Here is a 20,377-nt window from a genome sequence, read left to right as displayed (position 1 = left end):
ATTTTTTTTTTTTTTTAATATGTCTAAATGTCACTGAGCCCACCAATTACTGCATTTCATAATGGCTACCAGACACCAATAGAATGGTACTTCACCAGTCATGGCAAACCCTGAAATAAGATAAAAACTAAACTTACAGCCTGTTCGCATTCTGACTCCATAGATATTCATCTCAATCTGTCCGAATGCAAGAATGTTGCATATAAGCTGGACGTTTGTTAAACTGGTATTTGTAAAGGTGACACTGGATGTTGTTGTATTGATGATGGTGTATTGTTCCTTAGGAATGAGAACACGGTTTGCTTTCCAGATAATGTGAGAAGCATTTACTTCATAAATACTCATACATTTTTCATTTAACACACAAAATGCGGTGAAATTAGAACCATGTTGTATAACTGGAGATTCAGGGCTGATAACACCACATGTATCCACAAGTTCACCTGCAAAGGAACAACATTTTTGAGAATATGAAAACAGGCTGAGTAAGGTATGTACTAGAACCCACTGGGAGACTGTTTGCCTAGCACATGGTGAGACCCTGACTTTGACCCTGACTTTGACCTGAGCACCCCCTCCAAAACAGGACTGAATTTCTCTATTATTATTATTAGTATTAGTATTAGTATTACTATTATTATTATTTTGGAGACAGGGTATTGCTATGTAACTCGGGCTGGCCTTGAATATATTATATTATGTAGCCCAGGCTTGCCTCAAACTCAAGCAACCCTCCTGCCTCAGCCTCCTGAGTGCTGCTGAGATTACAGCCATGCACCACCATGCCCAGTTTCTCTTGTGTTTCTTGTCTGATTTTGGTACAAAGGTAATGCTGGCCCCGCCCATAGGTATTTTAAAGTAAATATTTCTAGAACTATATGCAGCATTGCAGTCTCTTTCAAACATATTTTTATTCTTACTTCTCTGCCTTTGCTAACAGCACCGCTCCCATCCAGTTATCCAGACCAGATACAAAGTTAACAGCACACTAACTGGAGCCCCAGATGTCACATTTCCACGATTAAACCACACACATTTCTGATTTCTCCTCTACCATTCCTGCTCCTCCTCATCCCCTCAGAAGCTGAAAACAGGGGCAGCACAGGACGAACTCATGACCTTACACTTGCCAGGCAGGCATTGTGCCACTGAGCTAAATAATTTTAAGTCAAATTTATTCTCCCAATTATGACACTAGAAAGAAATATGAGCATAATCATATTAAAACATAAGCTTAATATAAAGTACATAAAATTCTACAAACACATTTGTGGAGTTAGAGGGAAGGGTATTCTGTGAGCCTTACCTATACATTGAGTGGTGAGGAAAACAACCAAAGCTTGTACAAGCCAAATCTGCAGCATCATCTTGAATACGTATTTCTGTAACAGACACATGTAATATTATTTTTAGTATTTTTCTCTTATACATAACCTAAAACAATCTTGTTTCTACTGTATAGAGGTGGTACAATTTCTACAAGAATGCAGAAATTGTGTCCTCAGAGTATTTTGCTATTCCCACTAAAGATATGGCCATAGGAAACTTCTGGAAAACATAATTTATACTTTAAACTTAATTTTAAAAATGTCTTTATTATGGTAAGCCTATACATTAGTAAACAACTATAAGATTGAGAGATTTCTGCCTGGCAAAACCCGCTGCAAGTAATCTGCAAGCAACCTCAAAATATACTTGACAAAAAAATAAAAAGAATACACTGGACAAATATGTTTGTAACTCATAGCATTACTAAAAAATATGTTCTAACAGATGAAGAATGCCTACAATTTACTAAAAAATTCTAATACCTAAGTAGAAAACCAGGAAACAGACTTGAGTTATTGAAAAGGAAACACAAATAACTAAAATATATAAAAAGATACTTTCAAACTCACCCAAAATGAGAAGTTAAAAAAAAAAAAAACATATTACTGGAAAAAAGATAGTCTCTTTAATAAATGGTGCTAGAAAAATCATTTTAGACTTTCCATATGCCAAAGACGAAAGCTAGACCCATGTCTATCAGCATGCACTAAACTCAAGTCAAAATGGATCAAGGATCTAAATATTAAAATAGAAACACTAAATTTACTGGAAGAGAAAATAGGCAAAAATCTCAAAGACACAGGTGTAGGCAGAAATTTCATGAACAAAGCCCATACTACAAGGAAGATGTTATAAAGAATGAACAAATGGGATCTCACCTTATTAAAAAGCTTTTGTACAACAAAAGAAATTACCAACGGAGTGAAAAGAAAACCCATGGAGTGGGAAAAAATTACAGCCAGTTGTCCCTCAAAGGACTTGTATCTAGAACATATAAAGAACTCAAAAAACTCAGACCCCCCAGATTCAAAGACCCAATCCAAAAGTGGGCATCTGAGATGAATGCACACTTCCCAGATGAAGAAATACTAATGGCAAATAAATATATGAAAAAATGTTCAACATCATTGGTCATGTGAGAGATGCATATTAAAACAACACTGAGATTCCATCTCACCCCAGAAATGGCTATCGTCAAGAAATCAACTAATAATAAATGCTGGCAGGGCTGTCGGGAAAAGGAACTCTTCTTCACTATTGGTGGGAGTGTAGATGGTGCAACCACTGTGGAAATCAGGGTGGAAATTCCTCAAAAACTAGGATTGGACATCCCATTTGACCCAACTATTCCCTTCTGGATATCTTCCCAGAATTAAAAAGATCATACCACAGTGATATACATGCACCCATGTTTATCGCAGCACAATTTGTAATAGATAAATCTTGGAAACAACCCAAATGCCATCAACTGAGAAATGGATAAAAAAGATGTGGTCTTTCCATATAATGCAGTACTACTCAGCCATAAAGCAGGATAAACTGGAGACTTTACAGGTAAACGGATGCAACTCGAGACCATACCCATAAGTGAAACAAATCCGATCCATATGTGTACACATCATTTTGTCTCACTAGGGTAAGAAACTGAATGAGTAAATAAGGTCCAAAATGTATAGTGGATATTGTGAATTGGGAAGAAACTGTTCAAAAGAAAAGACAAACTGTGATGGGAGAAAGGGGAAAGGAAGAAAGAAAAAAAGAAAAAATATATACACAAGATAGTTAAGATAGTTATACAACTAGTTTCTCTTAGTTTATTGAAAAGAAAGGTTTGTGCTAATATTGTCTGGACAAAATATGGTGCCTATATCTTGTACTCTGAATAACTACTCTGAAGACAACAATACACAATGTACTAATTATTGTAGCTGTCCTACTAACCTGCTTTGAAACTCTGTTTTATTGTTATTTTTTTCTCTTTAAAGTAAAAAGAAACCAAAAAACAGGAATTAAAAATTATACAGACACTCTGAAAAACAATCTGGCAGTTCTGTACCAAGTTAAAAGCATACCGAAAGACTCGGTATTTCTACATCTATGAACGTACCCAAGAAATATAGAAATATATGTCCATATAAAGACATACTCAAATGCTCATAGCAGCTTTATTCATAGTAACTTCACACCAGAAATAACTCAAACGTCTGTTAGTTGGTGAAAGAACAGATAAATATCAAAATTAAGGCATGCTCATATGGTAGGACAGCACTCAGAAGAGATAGGAATGAATTACTGATAATGCACATGTAACAGTATGAATGAATCTCAAAAGTATTAAGAAGTCAGGCATGGGCCGGAGATGTAGCTCAGCGGTGCAGTGTCTGCCTGGCAAGCTCAAGGCACTGAGTTAGATTGCCAGTACCAAAAACGAAAAAAAGGGGGAAAAAAACCCTTGCCTGGCGTGGTGGCGCACACCTGGAATCCCAGAACTCAGGAGGCTGAGGCAGGAGGATCGCCAAGAGTTTGATGCCAGTCTGGGCTACAAAGTGAGTTCAAGGACAGCCTGTACTACATACTGAGACTGTCTCAAAATGACAAAAAAAAAAAAAAAAACCCACACCAAGCTATGTATTATATATTCTATTTTGTAAGAAATTTTAGAAATGGCCTAAGGTGACAGGAGATCACAGGCTTCCTACAGCTGAAGCAGACAAGGTGCACAAAGGAACTACTCAGTGTGATGGAAATACTCTGACCTGATTGTGGCAATACTATAAACTTTACACATCTGTCACTATTCATTGAATTGCATCAAGAATGACAAAAGGAGGGACTGGGGATTTAGCTCAGCGGCAAAAGCGCTTGCCTGGCAAGCGCAAGGTCTTGAGTTCGGTTCCTGGTACCGGAGAAAAACCAAAAAAACTAAAAAAAAAAAAAAAAAAAAAGAATGACAAAAGGCTGGTGGGTGTTGTGATGCACACCTGTAACCCTTATACTTGAGAGGCTGAGGCAGGGAGGATTGCCATGGACCTGAGGCCAGCCGGCTGACCTGAACTACAGAGCAAGGCACTGTCTCAAAAAGCAAACAAAAACAACACAACACAACACAACAACACCAACAAAAAGAATGGCAAAGATCTGAGATTTCACCTTATTGGCTAGTAAGTTAGCAAGCCATATTTCATGGATACTGGCAAAAAGTAAGACTTTTGAGTCAAAGACAAAAGACTTTACTTTTAACAGTAGCAGCAAAGTATCAGAACTTCCTTGTGCTGACAGCACTGTGAAGAGTGAGGTGACTGAGCTTAAGGAGCCTGCATCTATAAAAATGAGCAGGAAAAAGTCCTGCCCTTTACCTTGGAGGAAAGCATTATCTTGACCTTCCCAGGTTCCAAGCAAACCTGTCCTCTGCTATCAGAGAGATAACGCTTCTATCTTCCAACACCCTTGAAGAGATAGTTTAGGGAAAAGGCAGCCAGGACTTTCAGTCATAAGACATGAAGCAATGCATAAAAGACCCATGGGTTTCCTATCAGATTGAACACTACCAACGGGTAAATTTTAGTATTTATATAAGTTAGACATCAACTATAATGAAACAAAAACTGCACAGACCAAGGTGTATAGTCAAAAAAAATCAGTTAACTGTCAAAAATCAGTTAACTGTACAGTCAAAAAAAATCATTAACTCTTCCAAAAGATATATATAATAGTGTTCCCTAAAAACTGGACATATAGGCCAACAGTAGAGCATATGATGAGCATGTATATAGGCCCAAATCAAACCTCAGCACAAAAACTAAAAGATGGAAAAGAAGAAAAAGCCAAATACCCGTAACTACTAGAACAAACTGTGGTACATTCAAGTAGCTGAGTCACGGCAATGAGTAAGAATAACTTATAAGTGCCTGAACATGAATGAACCTCCCATAATATCACAGAGGAAACCAGACATGTAGAAGTACATTCTGCATGATTTCCTTTATATGAAGTTCATAAATAAGCAAAATTAACTTTGGTGATAAAGGTCAGAATAGCAGATTTCTTTTTTAGTGGGAAGAAGACAAAAGGGAGCCTTCCAGGTCCTGGACATGTTCTGTATCTCAATCTACACAATGACAAAAATTCTCTGAGTTATAAACACTGAGGAGTTCTGGACTTTAAAGTATGTAAGATATACTTAATAAGAAAGTAAACAAAAGCAAATCAAAACTACCCTATATAGTTCTTATCTATACAGTGTTGGCAAAAATACAAAACCCAGAAAGTTATCAGTAGTGTTGTGAGACTAAGCAAATAAAGGTGCTGTTACACATTCACAGCTTACATTGTACACTGAACAGGCTTCCTAGTAAACTGTACACTCAAAACCACATTGTTTGTAAATCAGACCTCCTTCTGAAAGGGAAACAAACACACCTACCCAAAGTGTGCAGTCAGATGAGGTATACTGCAATATCAGTTAAAACTAAAATACATACATTTGACCCTCATGATTCTACTTCTAGTTGTTTTATCCTAATAGATATGAGCAACATAACACATGTAAAAAGTTTTTAACTGCAACATTGTTCCTAATAGCAAAAAACTGAAATAACCTAAAGCTCCTGATAGGGTGCTACTGTTGGTAAAAATTATAGTATACCCAAACATAGCATACACATAGCAAATAAAAAAATGGACAATAGGTGAGGGACAAGGGCAGGAGGGGTACTCTCTACCATATACTCTTTACACCTGCCTGTGGGGTATCAATGTGACTTTAGTATTTTTTCCAAAAAACATATACATTTTAAATTTAAAAATACTTAATGTGGCCAGGTACAGTGTATGCATTTGTAATTCTAACTACTTGGGAGGCTGAGGCAGGAGGATCACAAGTTCAGGGCCAGCCTGGGCAAGAGAGCAAGATCTTGTATCAAAATAAGATTTAAAAAGTAGGGGGAGGGGATGTGGCTGAGTGGACCACATGTGGCATGACTGATAAGCCCTGGATACTAGTACCACAAACAAAGGAACAAATAACAGAAAAAACTTTTGTAAACTCTTTCCCTAAAAAAAACTTCTAGACTGCTGCTTCATTAAATATATATCCTAACTTAACTTTATGTACCTCCTAATCTGTAGCAGTCATTCTGCACAAAAGTATTTGAGAATGAGCTGTTAAGACTGCATTAGGAGTAGATATACAAAAGACCTAAGTAACAGGAGCCATTTTCTTCTACCTGTTTCATTCCTTACTACCCAACTTTACCCTCACCTTAGGGCTGAGGACGAGGTTCAGTGGTACAGCCCTCGCTGACGTGCACGTGCGTATGTGCATGCTCCTGGGCTTGACTGCCAGCAAGGTAAAAACATAACACACACGTAGCACTGAAAGAACCAACAGCCCCACACTAGAAGAATCTACCACTGTTTAACTGCTCATCGAAACAAAACAAAACAAAATACAGTATCTGAGAATACTGGTACAGTATGTCACGCTTTCCTGAACACTCACCATGTCCCTTCACACATTTTAGAGATCTCTGCACAGTTCAAGAAAACTGGCAATTTTTCTATTGTCCCCCCACATTCTTTGGGATTGAAATCAAGGCCTTCATGCTGAGCTCTATCCTTTGCCCTTTTTATTTTGAGACAGCCCTCACTAAGTACCTAGGTTGCCCAGTCTGGACTTGCTCTTGCAGTCTGCCTGCCTCAGCTTCCCAGGGTGCTGGAATTACAGGCATGAGCCACCACGCCTGGCTGCCATACTATTCTTATGACAAAACTCAAAAACAAGAAGTCCATGAAAATATTTATGATTACTTCAAAGCAGTCAGATTTAACCGAGCAATGCCACAAGACGTAAGTAAAAACAGGCAAAGGGGCTTCACGTGTTAACAGAAAGCAGGGTTTCCTGCATTTGAAAGACTGTCATTGAGATGTGAGGAAAAAGTATCTGTCTGAGGCATCTAACAGATGGAGACACAGAAGCCTTTATAAAATAATATGTACCCTGTAGTTAGTTGCATGTAGGAGCTTATCTCTTTACAATGGACAGAATTGTCATCTTTTGTTTATTTTTCCCTTTCGATCTATAGTATTGACAGCAGACTCTCAATTTAAAACTCAGCCGGGCATAGTGGTGCACACTTGTAATCCCAGCACTTGGGAGGCTGAGGCAGGAGGATCGTCGGGAGTTCAAGACCAGCCTGGGCTACAAGGTGAGCTCAAGACCAGCCTGAACTGCATACTGAGACCCTGTCTCAAAAAGACAAAACAATGAAACAAAACCCCAAAAAAGTCAATTTAAAACTCAATAGCACTCCTTCTCTCATGTCTTACAGAATCTTCTATGCAAACTTAAAACATGACTAGCAGTCACAGATACAGGAACGGTTTATCTCAGAACTGAGCGATTCTTCTATAGCAGTCCTCAATGATGGTGGATCAACATAATAACATTCAAAGGAGCTATAAGATGTGTCATAAATAATTTGCTACTATTAATGTTAAAATATCAACATTTACAATTTACTTTAAAAATAACAAATACAAGATAACTTACAGTTGTTCACTCTCATTTTCATGGGCTTTCCCAAGTGGGAGAAAATGCAGTGCAGAGAAAATTGACAGATATTTAATAGCTGTGCCCCTTGTAAGTTATTTTTACTGCCTATGCTTGTGATTTTTCAATTTACGTCCATTTTCTTTTTAATTTAACCCAAGAACAGAATGAAAAACCATGAATAATACATCAGATTTACACTGACCATAAGGTAGAGTACCAATATCACTTTTGTCACTATAGTAAGAGTATTGCAATAATCGTAGAAGAATAAATAAACTCTAACTGGAAAAAAAGAAAGCAAACACATTTACTGAGTAATTTGAGGCATCAGGACAAAGGAAATTTCTGTTATGTTTTACAGTACATTGCTAATTTAAATAAATTTTGCAAAAAGTTAGCCAAACTTACATTAGCCAATCATGAAAATAATTATTTACAAAATTATCTACTCTTTCCCCTCTTCAATTAATACTAATTTTGAATTCATTACAACCAATATTTGGATACTGTTTCATGCACAAAAAATGCATTTATGTGCATGATTTCACTTATTTCTCTTAATATCCCAGATAAGCAGGTAGATAGGGCAGAGATTATTTACTAGATTTTTATAAAAGAAAAAAATATCAGACAAGGTACTTACCCAAATGACAGTATTAGTATGTAATGGAGCGGGGATCTGAAACTCAGGTTTTTATCTCCAAATGTCACATTCTTTTGATTGGATCTTGCTCTAAAGACAGAAGAGCCTTGTTCAAAAAACTGACTTTGATAATATTTTATATATGTGCCTTTAAAATCCCTGTCTAATATAAGGCTTTCAGATTTGCACAAAGCATAACATTTTAGAGATTGCCTGAACTTAATAAAATAATTCCATAAACACTTGTGTAAGATTATTCAGACAGTCTCGTGCTAATGTGAGTTTGTGGTTTTTTGAGATAGAGTTTCACTATGTTGCCCAGGCTGGTCACAAACTACTGGGCTCAAGGGGTCCTCCTGTTTCAGCTTCAGTAGCTACAACCACAATCACGTAGTGTTCTGCTTTGATACCACACTTGCAAATACTAAGGTTCAGCCACGCCTAATTCAATTCCCCAATGCCTGTCTAACTACCAAGGGACATTCTGTTAAATGTGATAAAAGCAATTCTTTAACAGAATCATATCTTTTGTCTTCTACTAGCAATAAATCAAAGCTGCTAATTCTTCAACTGTTAAACCATTCTATGCATATAAAGATAAAAATTCATTTTGAGATTTGCTCAGTCATAGGTTAAATTTTAGCAGGAAGTAATTGTGGCTCCTTTTTGAAATATAGTAACTTAAAACTTAAGTAAGAAATCAAACCCTCCAATATTGTTTCCTCTAAAATAAACCTTAAATATAATTTAAGAACATAAGGAATTGAATTTATGACAATATTTTTAAATTTTCAAGTAAGAAGGAAAACTGTCACGTGAAAGTCCCATGTCATGTGAAAGCACTATGATCCCACCTAGAGATAACTAAATGAGCATGTTGGTGTTGGGGGGACACTCTTGCAAAATGTTCTGTGCATATATCCTAACTTTATCTTGTTTAAATATATACTTTCACACTTTACAAAGATATGATCACAAAAGTGATGAGTGTTTTGTTACTTGCTTTTTTTCACTTCATGTTACACACTGGACATATAATACACAGATTAATTCCTTGTAATCTTTGCTCAAATTCCCTTTCTCATGGCACTGTTCCCCAACTGTCCTATGTTGCTTCTTCTGCTTCCCTTTCCTGTGTTTTTCCCCCATAGCACTTAAGATTGTCTCTAGTAGGCTGACAAATATTTTACATGAAGGGCCAGGCTTAAGTTCTCTGTTGCAACAAGCCAACTCTGCTACTGAAGTACAAAAGCCTTCAGAGACAATGTTCAAATAAATGGGCAAGGCTGTTTCAATAAAATGTTACTTATTACAATGGACCACAAGCTGGATTTGGTATACGGTCCGTTTGCCAACTCTTGTTCTAAAATATCATAGAATTCACTTACATTGTTTACTTTTGTTATTAGTTGAATTGTACCCCCATTCCCTGGTATATTAAAGTCCTAACTCCCAGTACCTCAAAAAGTGATCCTATTTGGAAACAGGGCCCCCTCAGATAGCACACCCTAAGGGGGCACAGGTTAGAGCCTTTAGCATAGCATGTCCTAATAAGAACAAGGACACAAAGAGGCATGTGACAAGAGGCAGAGATTAGAGCGGTGCAGCTGCAAGCAAAGAATTTTAAGGACTTCCGGCTATTACCATGAGACTAAGAAGAGGGCAAGAAAGATTCTGTCAAGCCCACCCTAGGCAAGTTAGCAATTTAGTGAGACCCTGTTCTTAAATCAAAAAAGGATAGGGATGTTACTTGATCTTGGTCTGAAGTACAAGTTGCACAAATACGTGAATACCAAATTAATTAAGAATTACATAACAAAACTTTTGTCAAACTATTGTTTCTGTGTAAAAATGTATAAAAGGGCTTGAAAACAAAATCAAAATGTGAAAACTAATTAGTATTTAGCCTAAAAATATAAGTAATACAGTAAGTATTGGCATTCTCTCTTACCCACGATTTCAACAGTTTCAGTTATGTGCAGTCAAGGAAGGTCTGACAATGTCAAATGGAAAATTCCAGAAATAATTCCCAAGCTTGAAATAACTTTTAGTATGGTATACTGTTATAACTTTTTACTGTTAATTACTGTTGCCAATTTTTTCACTATGCCTAATTTATAAATTAAAATTCACCACAAGTATGCATGGATAGGAAAAAAGGCAGTTTATATAGGGTTTGATAATATTTACAGTTTCAGAAATCCTTGAAACATCTTGGAACATGCCCCTGTGGATAAAGGTAGACTACTGTAGTTCAAACAACTCAAGTATATATATATAAGAAACAAAGTCCAAGTATATATATATAAGAAACAAAGTCTTATATATTTACAGTTTCAGAAATCCTTGAAACATCTTGGAACATGCCCCTGTGGATAAAGGTAGACTACTGTAGTTCAAACTACTCAAGTATATATATATAAGAAACAAAGTCCAGGAAATATGAAACTATGCCAAGGGACATAGCAATCAAATTCCTCAGTTGCTCAATTGATAAACAAGAAATGTTATACAAATCCGGGGGGGGGGGGCAGCGGGGGAGAGATCTTTCATACAAAGGAATAAAGAAAAGGATAATAGCATAGTTGGATGGGGTGGTACATACCTGTAATTCCAGCACTAGGAGTGAGGGAGGAGGATTGGGAATTCAAGGCCAGTCACAGCTGCATAGTGAGTTCAAAGCCAGCCTGGACCACATAGCCAGACTGTCTCAGACATGAGCAGCTTCTCCTCCTCCATTTCCCTCTCCCACACTGTCCTGCCTTGAAGGCAGTGAACTACTGACTGAAACTTCTACATATGTGAGCCAAAATAAGGCTTTCCTCCTTTAAGTTCTGGATGTTGGGTATTATATCTCAGTGACAAGAAAGTGCCTAAGATAGATTTTGGTACCTGCGAAGTGGAGTCATTGCTGTGACTACCCGACTGGGTGGTTCAGAAACCTTTGGAATTGGTATGCAGGAGGAGTCTGGAAAGGTTCTGACATTCCTAATGGAGAAGCAGCCTTAGGATGCTGAAAGTACAGTTTGATCAGAGAGTCTGGTTGGAGGTCAGAAGACCAGAATGCCTATAAAAAGGCAGATGATAAAGACCAGGCTCAGGAGGTTTCAATTAGGAAGAACCCCACTGGCAGTCTGACTCCAGGCCATGTGTTATGCTCCGGCAAAAAATATGTCTACATTTTGCTCATGTGCTGAGACTTTGCAGGAGAGTGAGACTAAGGGTGATGGACGAATCTGGTGGAGGAAATTTCAAGGCAGCCTAATGCTCAGTCTGTAATATAAATATTGTTTGCTGCCAGGTTTATACTGAAAGCCAGGAGTAAAAAACAGATCTGAAGTTTCCAGGTTGGCCAGAAAGGAAGCCCTTACAAAGGTGGTGTCTTGGACAGAAGTGGCAAAAAAGATGAAAAAAGATGAAAAAGAAGGCAAGTACTTAGCCAGGCATAGTGGCCCATGTCTACAAGGAGGATTACCTTAAATTTCAGGCCATTCAGGGCCACATAACGATTTTAAGGCCAACCTGAACTACACAGAAACATTATCTCAAGAAAACAACAAAACAAAATAAAAGCCAAATACTGAACTTTATAACAGGACAGTAGAAAAGACAGCTTCAGGCACACAGGGACTAGCAAGACCCCCCGACCCTTCATACCTGCTGGAAATTTCTTTGACGAGACAGTTCCAAGGCACAGTGCTCAAAAACAGCTCTTAGGCAGGCACTGACTCCTCAGGATTTGGTACACAGTGCTCAGCCATCCATGTGCACTCTGAGGGCCTCTGGAGCCATGGCAATAGGCCTGGTTACTGCTCAAGCTGGCAGAAGACCTTGGCTTACAAAATCTGGGGGCCAGGAAGGTATCTACCCAGATTTCAGAAGGCCTGAGGCCAGCCAATGTCACCTGAGAGGAATGTGTGATGCTATGAAAGTTAAGCTGAAAATGCAGGGGCGACCCCAGAAAGTTGGAGAAGCCAGGAATGCGGAACATCTGAGGAAAGGCACATGCAAGCCCATGCAACAGAGAAGGAATGAGGACTATAAATCACCAGCAATGCATAGGGGTGGAACTGCTCAAGCCTTTTAGAGTACATATTTCACCACAGCTCACCCTGGGTACTGGACACAAAGAAACAGATTTACTGTTTGCCCTGCTAGGTTTTGGTCTTGCTTTGGTTGCCCTGGTTTCTAACCCCCTGTTCCTCACTTTTGGAATGGAAATGTTTACCCTGTGCCACTGTACACAGGCAGTGTTTTAACTTCTTTTTGATATTTACAGGGGCTCACAGCTAAGAGTTTACCTTAAACCTTAGAGAATACTATGGACTTGGGACTTTTCAGCAATGCTGAAACTGTTAAGACTCTGGTGACTCACAGATGGACCTAGTACCTTCTGCACAAAGAGATGCACATGAGTCTTTTGGGGATTGGGGGCTAAGGACAGAATGCTGTGGTTTGTATCTAGATGTCCTTTCAAAGCCTCATGCAATCATAGGTAGGGCTTTTGGGAGGTGGCTGAATTATGAGGGAATTATAGTTGACTTGCTGGTAAGAGGTAAGGTCCGGTTGGAAGAGGTGGGTCACTGTGGGCAGGGCTGGAAGGGTATATATCCTATACCAGCTCCTTCCTTCATTCTCTTGCTTCCCCACTGCCACACGAACAGCTTCTCCTCCTCTATCCCCTCTGCCATGCCAACCTGTCTTGCCGCCAACTGACTGTAGGCTGAAACATGAGCAAAAGTAAATCCTTCCTGAACTTGTGGGTGTTGGGTATTGTGTCTCAGTGATGAGAAAGTAACCAAGCTTATAAATACGTTCCATATTTTCTTCCAATATGCTTACAAGTTTGCTTTTGCAATTAGTTTCTTGATCTGGAGGGAGTATGTAAGAATGTATGTGTGTGTGTGTGTGTGTGTGTGTGTGTGTGTGTGTGTGAGAGAGAGAGAAAGAGAGAGGAAGAGAGAGAGAGAGACATGAAGAGAGGGAGGGAGAGACGAAATGAGGCTATGTTTTTGTTCATAAAGCTGAGTGTCCCCATAGTATTTAATGTACAGTTTGTTTCCCCAGTGATGTGAGATGCCTTTTAAAATATATCAGATACTAAATCATTTTCTTAGAGAAGTTCTTTCACTAATTATCTTTGACTATTTTGGCCAACGAAAAGGCTTCAAGAGTACTGTGATAAACACCTACATTCTCGCCACTGCTCAAGATATAAAACATGACAAACATAATTGAAGTCAAGGAGCTCCTACCCTCTAAGTTCAGGAAGGTAAAATTGTACAAAGTACTGCAAGAACATAGAGAATATCTAATTCCAACAGGGGTCAGGAGCATCCAGCCATAAAACTATGTAAGAGTTTTCCAGAGAGAGCAAACAGCACGAACATGAGCTATACATAATTTCTGACTCTAACTGTCAACTAAAGATTATCAATGGCAAATTCCCAGCATGCCAGACTACCAACCTGAACTGTGCTATCTGAAACACAGCTCTGGTAAGTTTACTTTGCTATTGGAAGGGGTTAGAAGGTATAAGTGAGAGAACATCCAAACAAAAAGAGAACATGAACTAAGTGTGGTAGTATACACCTGCAATTCCAGCACTCTGGGAAGCTGAGGCAGAAAGACCACAAGTTCTAGCCCAGCCTGGCAACTCAGTCACTTAGTGCTGAAGACACCCATAAGTAATGATTAAATCAAGCTCCTTTAGAGCAAAGGATAAAACTGATTACTGAAAATTTGGAAGCATAACATTCAAATTTTAATGGGGCAGACTAAAATTTAACAGATTTATTGTGTTGAAAAGGATGAAGTCCCTGCTCTATATATGTGTACATGCAGCTTTATAACCATAATCTGCTGGGTGTGGTGACACATGCCAATAATCCCAGCACTTGAGGTTGAGGCAAGGAAGTTCACTGCAAGTTCAAGACCAGCTGGGTCTATATAATGAGTTCAAAGCCAGCCTGACTAGGGCTGGAGATATAGCTCAGTGGCACAAGCACCTGCCTGGCAAGCACAGGATCCTGAGTTTGATTCCCGGTACCCACAAAAATAAAAAAAATAAAATACAATAAAAAAATAAATAAACAAAGCCAGCCTGAAGTACACAGAGAGACTTTGTCTCAAAAAAAAACAAAAAAAAAAAAAAAAAAAAAAAAGAGAGAGAGAAAGATCTATCCTAAGCCATAAATTAACAGATATAGTTCTCTGATTCATCATCAAGTAGCTAACATATTTCTCACTAAATCTCACAAAACATACTAGATGGTCACAGAACAAAGAAGTAGAGTCTGAAGGCTTGTGACAATATGACAAGTGTTTCTGACTACTGTGATTGCTGACTACTTTGACTCTGAATTTCTAACACCTCCTGGAGTCTATGTAACCACATAATGTAGGTGATTCTTTCCTCTATCTACCTTCCTGCCTCCTTTAGTGAATTCCTTGCCAGCTTTTGTCTCCTAGCTATGAATGTTCCAAAGATAAAGTATGTGTTATCTACTTTTCTTCAACTATTACCTTCAAACAACATAATTTCAAGAATTCTGGCTTGATCTTTTTTCTAATTCTAGTTACATATCTTCTTGCATATTCTCTTTCTGACTTAAATTGCCTGTTTGTAGAGTCCATCATTCTCTTACCTATCCATTTCATTTTAGCTTTTCTCAGGTACACAAGTTATGTGGTGTTCTTCCACAGTATCTTTCCCACTTATCCTTTACCACAACAAATCTAATCTGGGCAGTGATTACCTAACTATTTATAACCAGCTTTCCTGCTTCCAGTCTTTTTCTTCTTTACTAAGCATTTGGAACATTATTGGTAAATGAATCTTTCTGAAACACTACGTAAAGCTGTCATTCTCCCTCAAAAGCTTGGAATAAGAATGACAAATAATTTAGCTATTTAAGAACTTAAAAAACTGGCTTCAGCCAGTAGCACATGGCTATAATCCCAGCACTCCAGAGGCTGAGGCAAGAGGACTGCCGTAAATTCAAGACCAGCCTGGGCTACACAGTGAGTTCAGGGCCAGCCTGCACTACATAGTGAGACCTTGTCTCAAAAACAACAAAAAATAAAATAAAATAAAATAAAATAAAATTGGCTTCAGTGTGACCTCCTCACCCAATTAATTTTTTCCAATATCCAAGTGTTTCTGTTCTTAGAAGAAAAGGCTGGGGGTATAGCTCAGTGGTAGAACCTTGCTTACTATGCAGGAAGCCCTGTACTCAATCCCCAGCTCTGCAAATGAATATATACATATATAAATTTTTAAAAATTTGCTGGGCATGGTGGCACTGCTTGTAACCTTAGCATTTGGGAGGCTGAGGTAGAAAAATTGCACGTCAACCTACTTTCCCATTATACTTCCAGATTTTTATTCCAATCATACTGAAATGACTTTGGACGTCTTCCACCTGCAAAGCAAATACTTAAGGTCCCCATTTTGCTTGGGCTTAGTATTTCATTCACAATTTGGTTTCACCTTTAAACCATCATTTAGACCAGTGGTGGCAAACCTATGGCAACCATGCCACAACCCGCTGTTTGTTATCACTGAAAGCTCTAAAAGGTTCATCATCACTGCTGTAGACTGAGCTCAAGCAACAACAAAAAAAAACTAAACTTCCTCTAATACACTTTGTGCTTTCAGGGTTTGTGCTTTTACACACAGTATGCCCTGCGTCAATGCCCTCCTGATCCTACTTTGTTCTACTGACTGTTTATAACTCAGGTCAAACATCTGTGGAATTTACCCCCACTCTCACAAACATCTTTGTTCCAGTGCACTTTTATGTAGTTCCCTGAAAGGACTTATAACATCACACAGTAATTATTTTACATGCCTCAGTATGTTCAGAACCTAAAATTTTGAGGCACCTTATGGACAAATAAGGGTGTATCTTTTTTTTTTGATGTGCTGAGGATCAAACCCTGTGTTTCAAGTACTACTGGCTAAATCCCCAGCCCCAGAGTCGGTTTAAAAAAAAAAAGAGTTGGTGTTTTAAAAGACCTTCTGATATGGTCATATAATTCTACTCACTTCCATTCAAGTATGCTATATATATATATATCATATATATATATATATATATATATATATATAGTTTGGTACGGGGAATCGAACTCAGGACCTTGTGCTTGCCAGACAGGCACTTATGCCACTGGACTATATCCCTGGCCCTCAAGTATGCTATATGACAACGCAGTTATGTATTATGATTAAGATTTCAAATCCTGAAGCCAGGCCATCTAAATGCAAAGTTAGGATCTACTTATTAGCTAGGCAAACTAACCTTTCTGTGCCTGGGTTTCCTTTTGTTTAAAAAGAGGACAATAGGCTCTACCTCATGAGGTTATAAGGATTAAATGCATTATTATGAGCAAAACATTCAAAACACTGGCACAAAATAAGCATTAGGTATGTACTGGCTATTATCAGTAGTATACCTTGGACCTTTTCCACAGGTAGTGATCTTATTATGTTCTATATTTTCCATTGTATACTCTGCTGTCCATGCTGTATTATGAATGGGCTCCCTTCATTTTCCCCTTTAGCCATATCTTACCCAGATTTTGAGGATGACCTCTGGTAAGTCCACTATTATTCCAATCTTCATATATGATCACTCTTTAGCTTAAATATCTACTGAATAGCATTTTCTGTATCACTCTGTACTTAATTAAAACTGCTTTGCATCCAAGTAATATTTCACATGTAGGTTTGTCAATCCCATTTTTAAAATTCTTTGAAAGTCCTGATAAAAACTTAGGCATCTTTCTGATTTCCTACAGCGGTGATAAGTGCTTAGTTTTTGTTGAGTAAAAATAATAAAGCTCACAAGAAATCTCAACTCTGGTAACACTGCCTTTGCAATCAAAGAAATGGAGAAGACAGTGAGAACATTCCATGCTTCTCTAGAAGCCAAGCTGCAAATGTACTAGGGCCAAGGAATTCTGACTCCCATTAAAATGAGAAGCTCTGAAATAGTTTCTGGAGGAAAAAAAATCCTCCCTGTTCCTGTACAGGAGTTATGGGTAGTACTGGATTCTCTTAAGAGAGATACGTCAACATAAGTGGTGAACACAAGATTTGCAGTCAGAAAGATCTAGGTTACAGGGGGTCACCTGAGCCTATTTCCTTCGCCATACTGGATATTGTACCACCTACTTCATAGGTATATACTGCACTTATCAACATAAAAACTTAACTAAAACGCGAACTTTCCTTAGAGGAAAATTTTAAAGAAACTGAAAACACTACAGCTGACAAATAAAAACATGAACATTTTTAGTTTCCTACGAATATGCTATATTAGATTAGCTGGCATCAGTAGTTTATAAAACTCAAATTATCTATGAGAAAAATAAGTACACTATTGTCCACACACAGACTTGAGATGTGGGAAAAATTTTACGATAAAGTTTATCCTTCGACAGTCTTTGTAATTTGTTCTTTCACTGTGATTAAACACAAGCGTTCGAAATTATCTCCAAAAGGAAATGTTTGGAAAGCACAATTTAACTTGAATATAAAATTAGTTCTATAAATGTATTCCAGCTCATAGTTCAAAATACTTAGCAGCAGCTATTAACGTAAATTTAGGAAATCAAGATAATGGCGAATGGCACAAATGATGATCTGAGTCAGTAATTTCAAATTAAGTTTTTCCAATTTGAAGCTGGCAGTCACACACAGTCTAAAGGGTTTGTTTACAGCACGAAAACAAACACCCTAATCTTTTAGAAGATTCAACCTGAATTTCTAATGATTCTTTCACGGCATTCTAATTGCTGAAATGACCAATACTACGCAAATTAAACGCAAATGAATTTCCTTCGGAAGGAAAAAAAGAACGTGGAAAGCCTTAATCTGACCCAACCCCCTCCCCCCCTCCCCCCTTTGGCGTTGCGAATCAAAAGCTGTTCATCCACGGAGAAAACACAACGGCGCTACTTGTAATAACCTTTACGCTTAGGGTGAAAATTTACTTGGATCTGTTCTCCTTACGATACAGTAGTGTGTGGAACTCGTTAGGGCTGGAACAGACCGACAGAAAACACGTTAGTACCACTCACAAGCACTGTGAATTTGAACAGCGCTGAGGGGTTACAGTTTAAGGATGAGAAGATGGCTCTGGGGAAGGGAATGGGGAGCCAGGCGCGAAGCAGGGGCAGTTACGCGGAACCCGGACTACGCCGACCCGGCAGGCCGGGCTCGGTCTCGGAGCGGGTTCTGGGCGGGGGCTCGGCGGGTGTGCGCCAGCTGCGCGCGCGGTCGGGGTTAAGGTCATACCTGGGGTTGAGAAATCGAGGTGACAAAGTTGGGAAAGTGAGTCCGGCGGTGGGAACCGGGAGAGGAAGGAATGCGGGGATTTCCAGGCTGGGACTGACAAGTTCGGGGAGCGTCGGGCGCTCACCTCTACGCCAAGGACGCCCCTGCAGAGCGCGGCGGCGGAACGCACTCCCTCGCGCGACACGGCCCGCCTCCCCCGGCCCTTCTCACCTCAGGCCCCGAAGCCTCGGTCCTCCGCGTCTGCCCGCCCTCGACCCCCTGGACGCCCGGCCCGTCGGCCAGGCGGGCGCGACTCCCAGCTCAGCAGAGCCGGGGCGGCGCCTGACAGCCCCGTGGGCCCCGCGGCCGCTCGCCGGAGGCTAGCTCCCCTCGCAGCTCCTTCCCCGCGGCCGCCTCGCGCGGCCCTCCTCCCCAGGCTGCGCGCTGCGCCCCCTTCTCCCCTCCCCGCGGCGCACCCGGGAGCTCCGCCTCTGGACCCGGGGCCTGTGCGCTGATTGGTCCCTGCTTGTCCCGACGCACCCGACCATTGGCCCAAGGGCCGCCGACGCCGAGGGGGCGGGACTCGGGGCGGCTACGATTCCCGTAACGCGGCTCCCGGCATCCCGGATTCCGGTGGCTGCGCCCGCGTTGTCGCTCCAAGACGAAATCGAAGGGGTCCCCCCACCTCTCCTCTGCGGTCGGGCGGAGCGGAGCGGCCCCTTTTTCCGGGGACTGACGGGGTCTTGAGCTGAAGCCCGGGTGCTGCCAGCGCCTATGCCCTCGGGTCTCACCGGGGAGCGTTCTCCCGCTCTCGCGGCCTTCCTCCAGGGACGCGGCGCCCGGGACCGCTGGGCTCCCTCGGGGACCGGGAGGCGTGGGAGCTCCCTGGGGACGGCGAAGGGCTCAGTGGCCGTGGCTGCGCTGGAGATTACCACAGTCTGTGGTGGCGGCTTTGGTCCAAGAGTTATGTAAAAGAATCTTGCTGCGGTATACTTTTTTCTTGTTAGTGAGTGAGTTTGGGTGTGATTTATCTGTGAATCCAGAGCTGGTGACTTGCCAAGAAACTAGTGTTTCTTGCGGTGTGTACCTCAGAATCTGTGATAAAAATAGCGAGTAGGGACCGGTTTCGTTGTAATTCACCGTCACTCCCCGACCCCCTGCCCACTGCTGGAAAATGAATCTAAAGGCACACGTTAGCATATATTTTATTCCAAAGCAAGATGAGAAGCTTAAAAGAAGGGTGTGTGTGACTGTAAAGGAACATTCAACGTCGGAATCTTTTGGGGGGAAAGAATGGCAGACGACAGGAGAGCAAGAGCAATTTTTTGTTTTGCTTTGCTGAGCTGGGAACCAAACGCAGAGCCTTGGACTTGCACGGCAAGAGCTCTTCCACCGAGCTATAGCCCTAACCCACAATAATGTCTTCATGAACACACCTTATTCCGAAAATAAGACTATTAAGATTCTTAATAATGTTGAGGATTCAAGTGGTATAAAACAGATCAAACTGTGATCTCTTAGTGGTTGATCAGATTTTTTTAAAAGACAGCAAAGCAGACGACTAGAGTCA

The 20,377-nt window shown here is 40.1% G+C and overlaps 1 protein-coding gene across 1 annotated transcript in view; it reads right to left on the bottom strand.

Moving 5' to 3' along the window:
- Il6st (interleukin 6 signal transducer) overlaps positions 1-19,098 on the bottom strand; it is a gene marked incomplete at its 5' end in the record, with an annotated part of 47,099 nt that extends 28,001 nt beyond the window's left edge. Inside the window, 4 exon segments of the mRNA XM_005392688.2 lie at positions 138-443; positions 1,307-1,382; positions 8,526-8,615; positions 19,039-19,098. Of these exon segments, the coding sequence (XP_005392745.1) occupies positions 138-443; positions 1,307-1,367 (367 nt within the window).
- Between the last annotated feature and the right edge of the window lie 1,279 nt (positions 19,099-20,377).

The sequence above is a fragment of the Chinchilla lanigera genome, unplaced genomic scaffold, assembly GCF_000276665.1.
Source record: "Chinchilla lanigera isolate Chin_1 unplaced genomic scaffold, ChiLan1.0 scaffold00045, whole genome shotgun sequence".
Taxonomy (NCBI): domain Eukaryota; kingdom Metazoa; phylum Chordata; class Mammalia; order Rodentia; family Chinchillidae; genus Chinchilla; species Chinchilla lanigera.
Note: the sequence above shows the minus strand (reverse complement) of the source record. Positions and strands in the feature narration are given on the sequence as shown.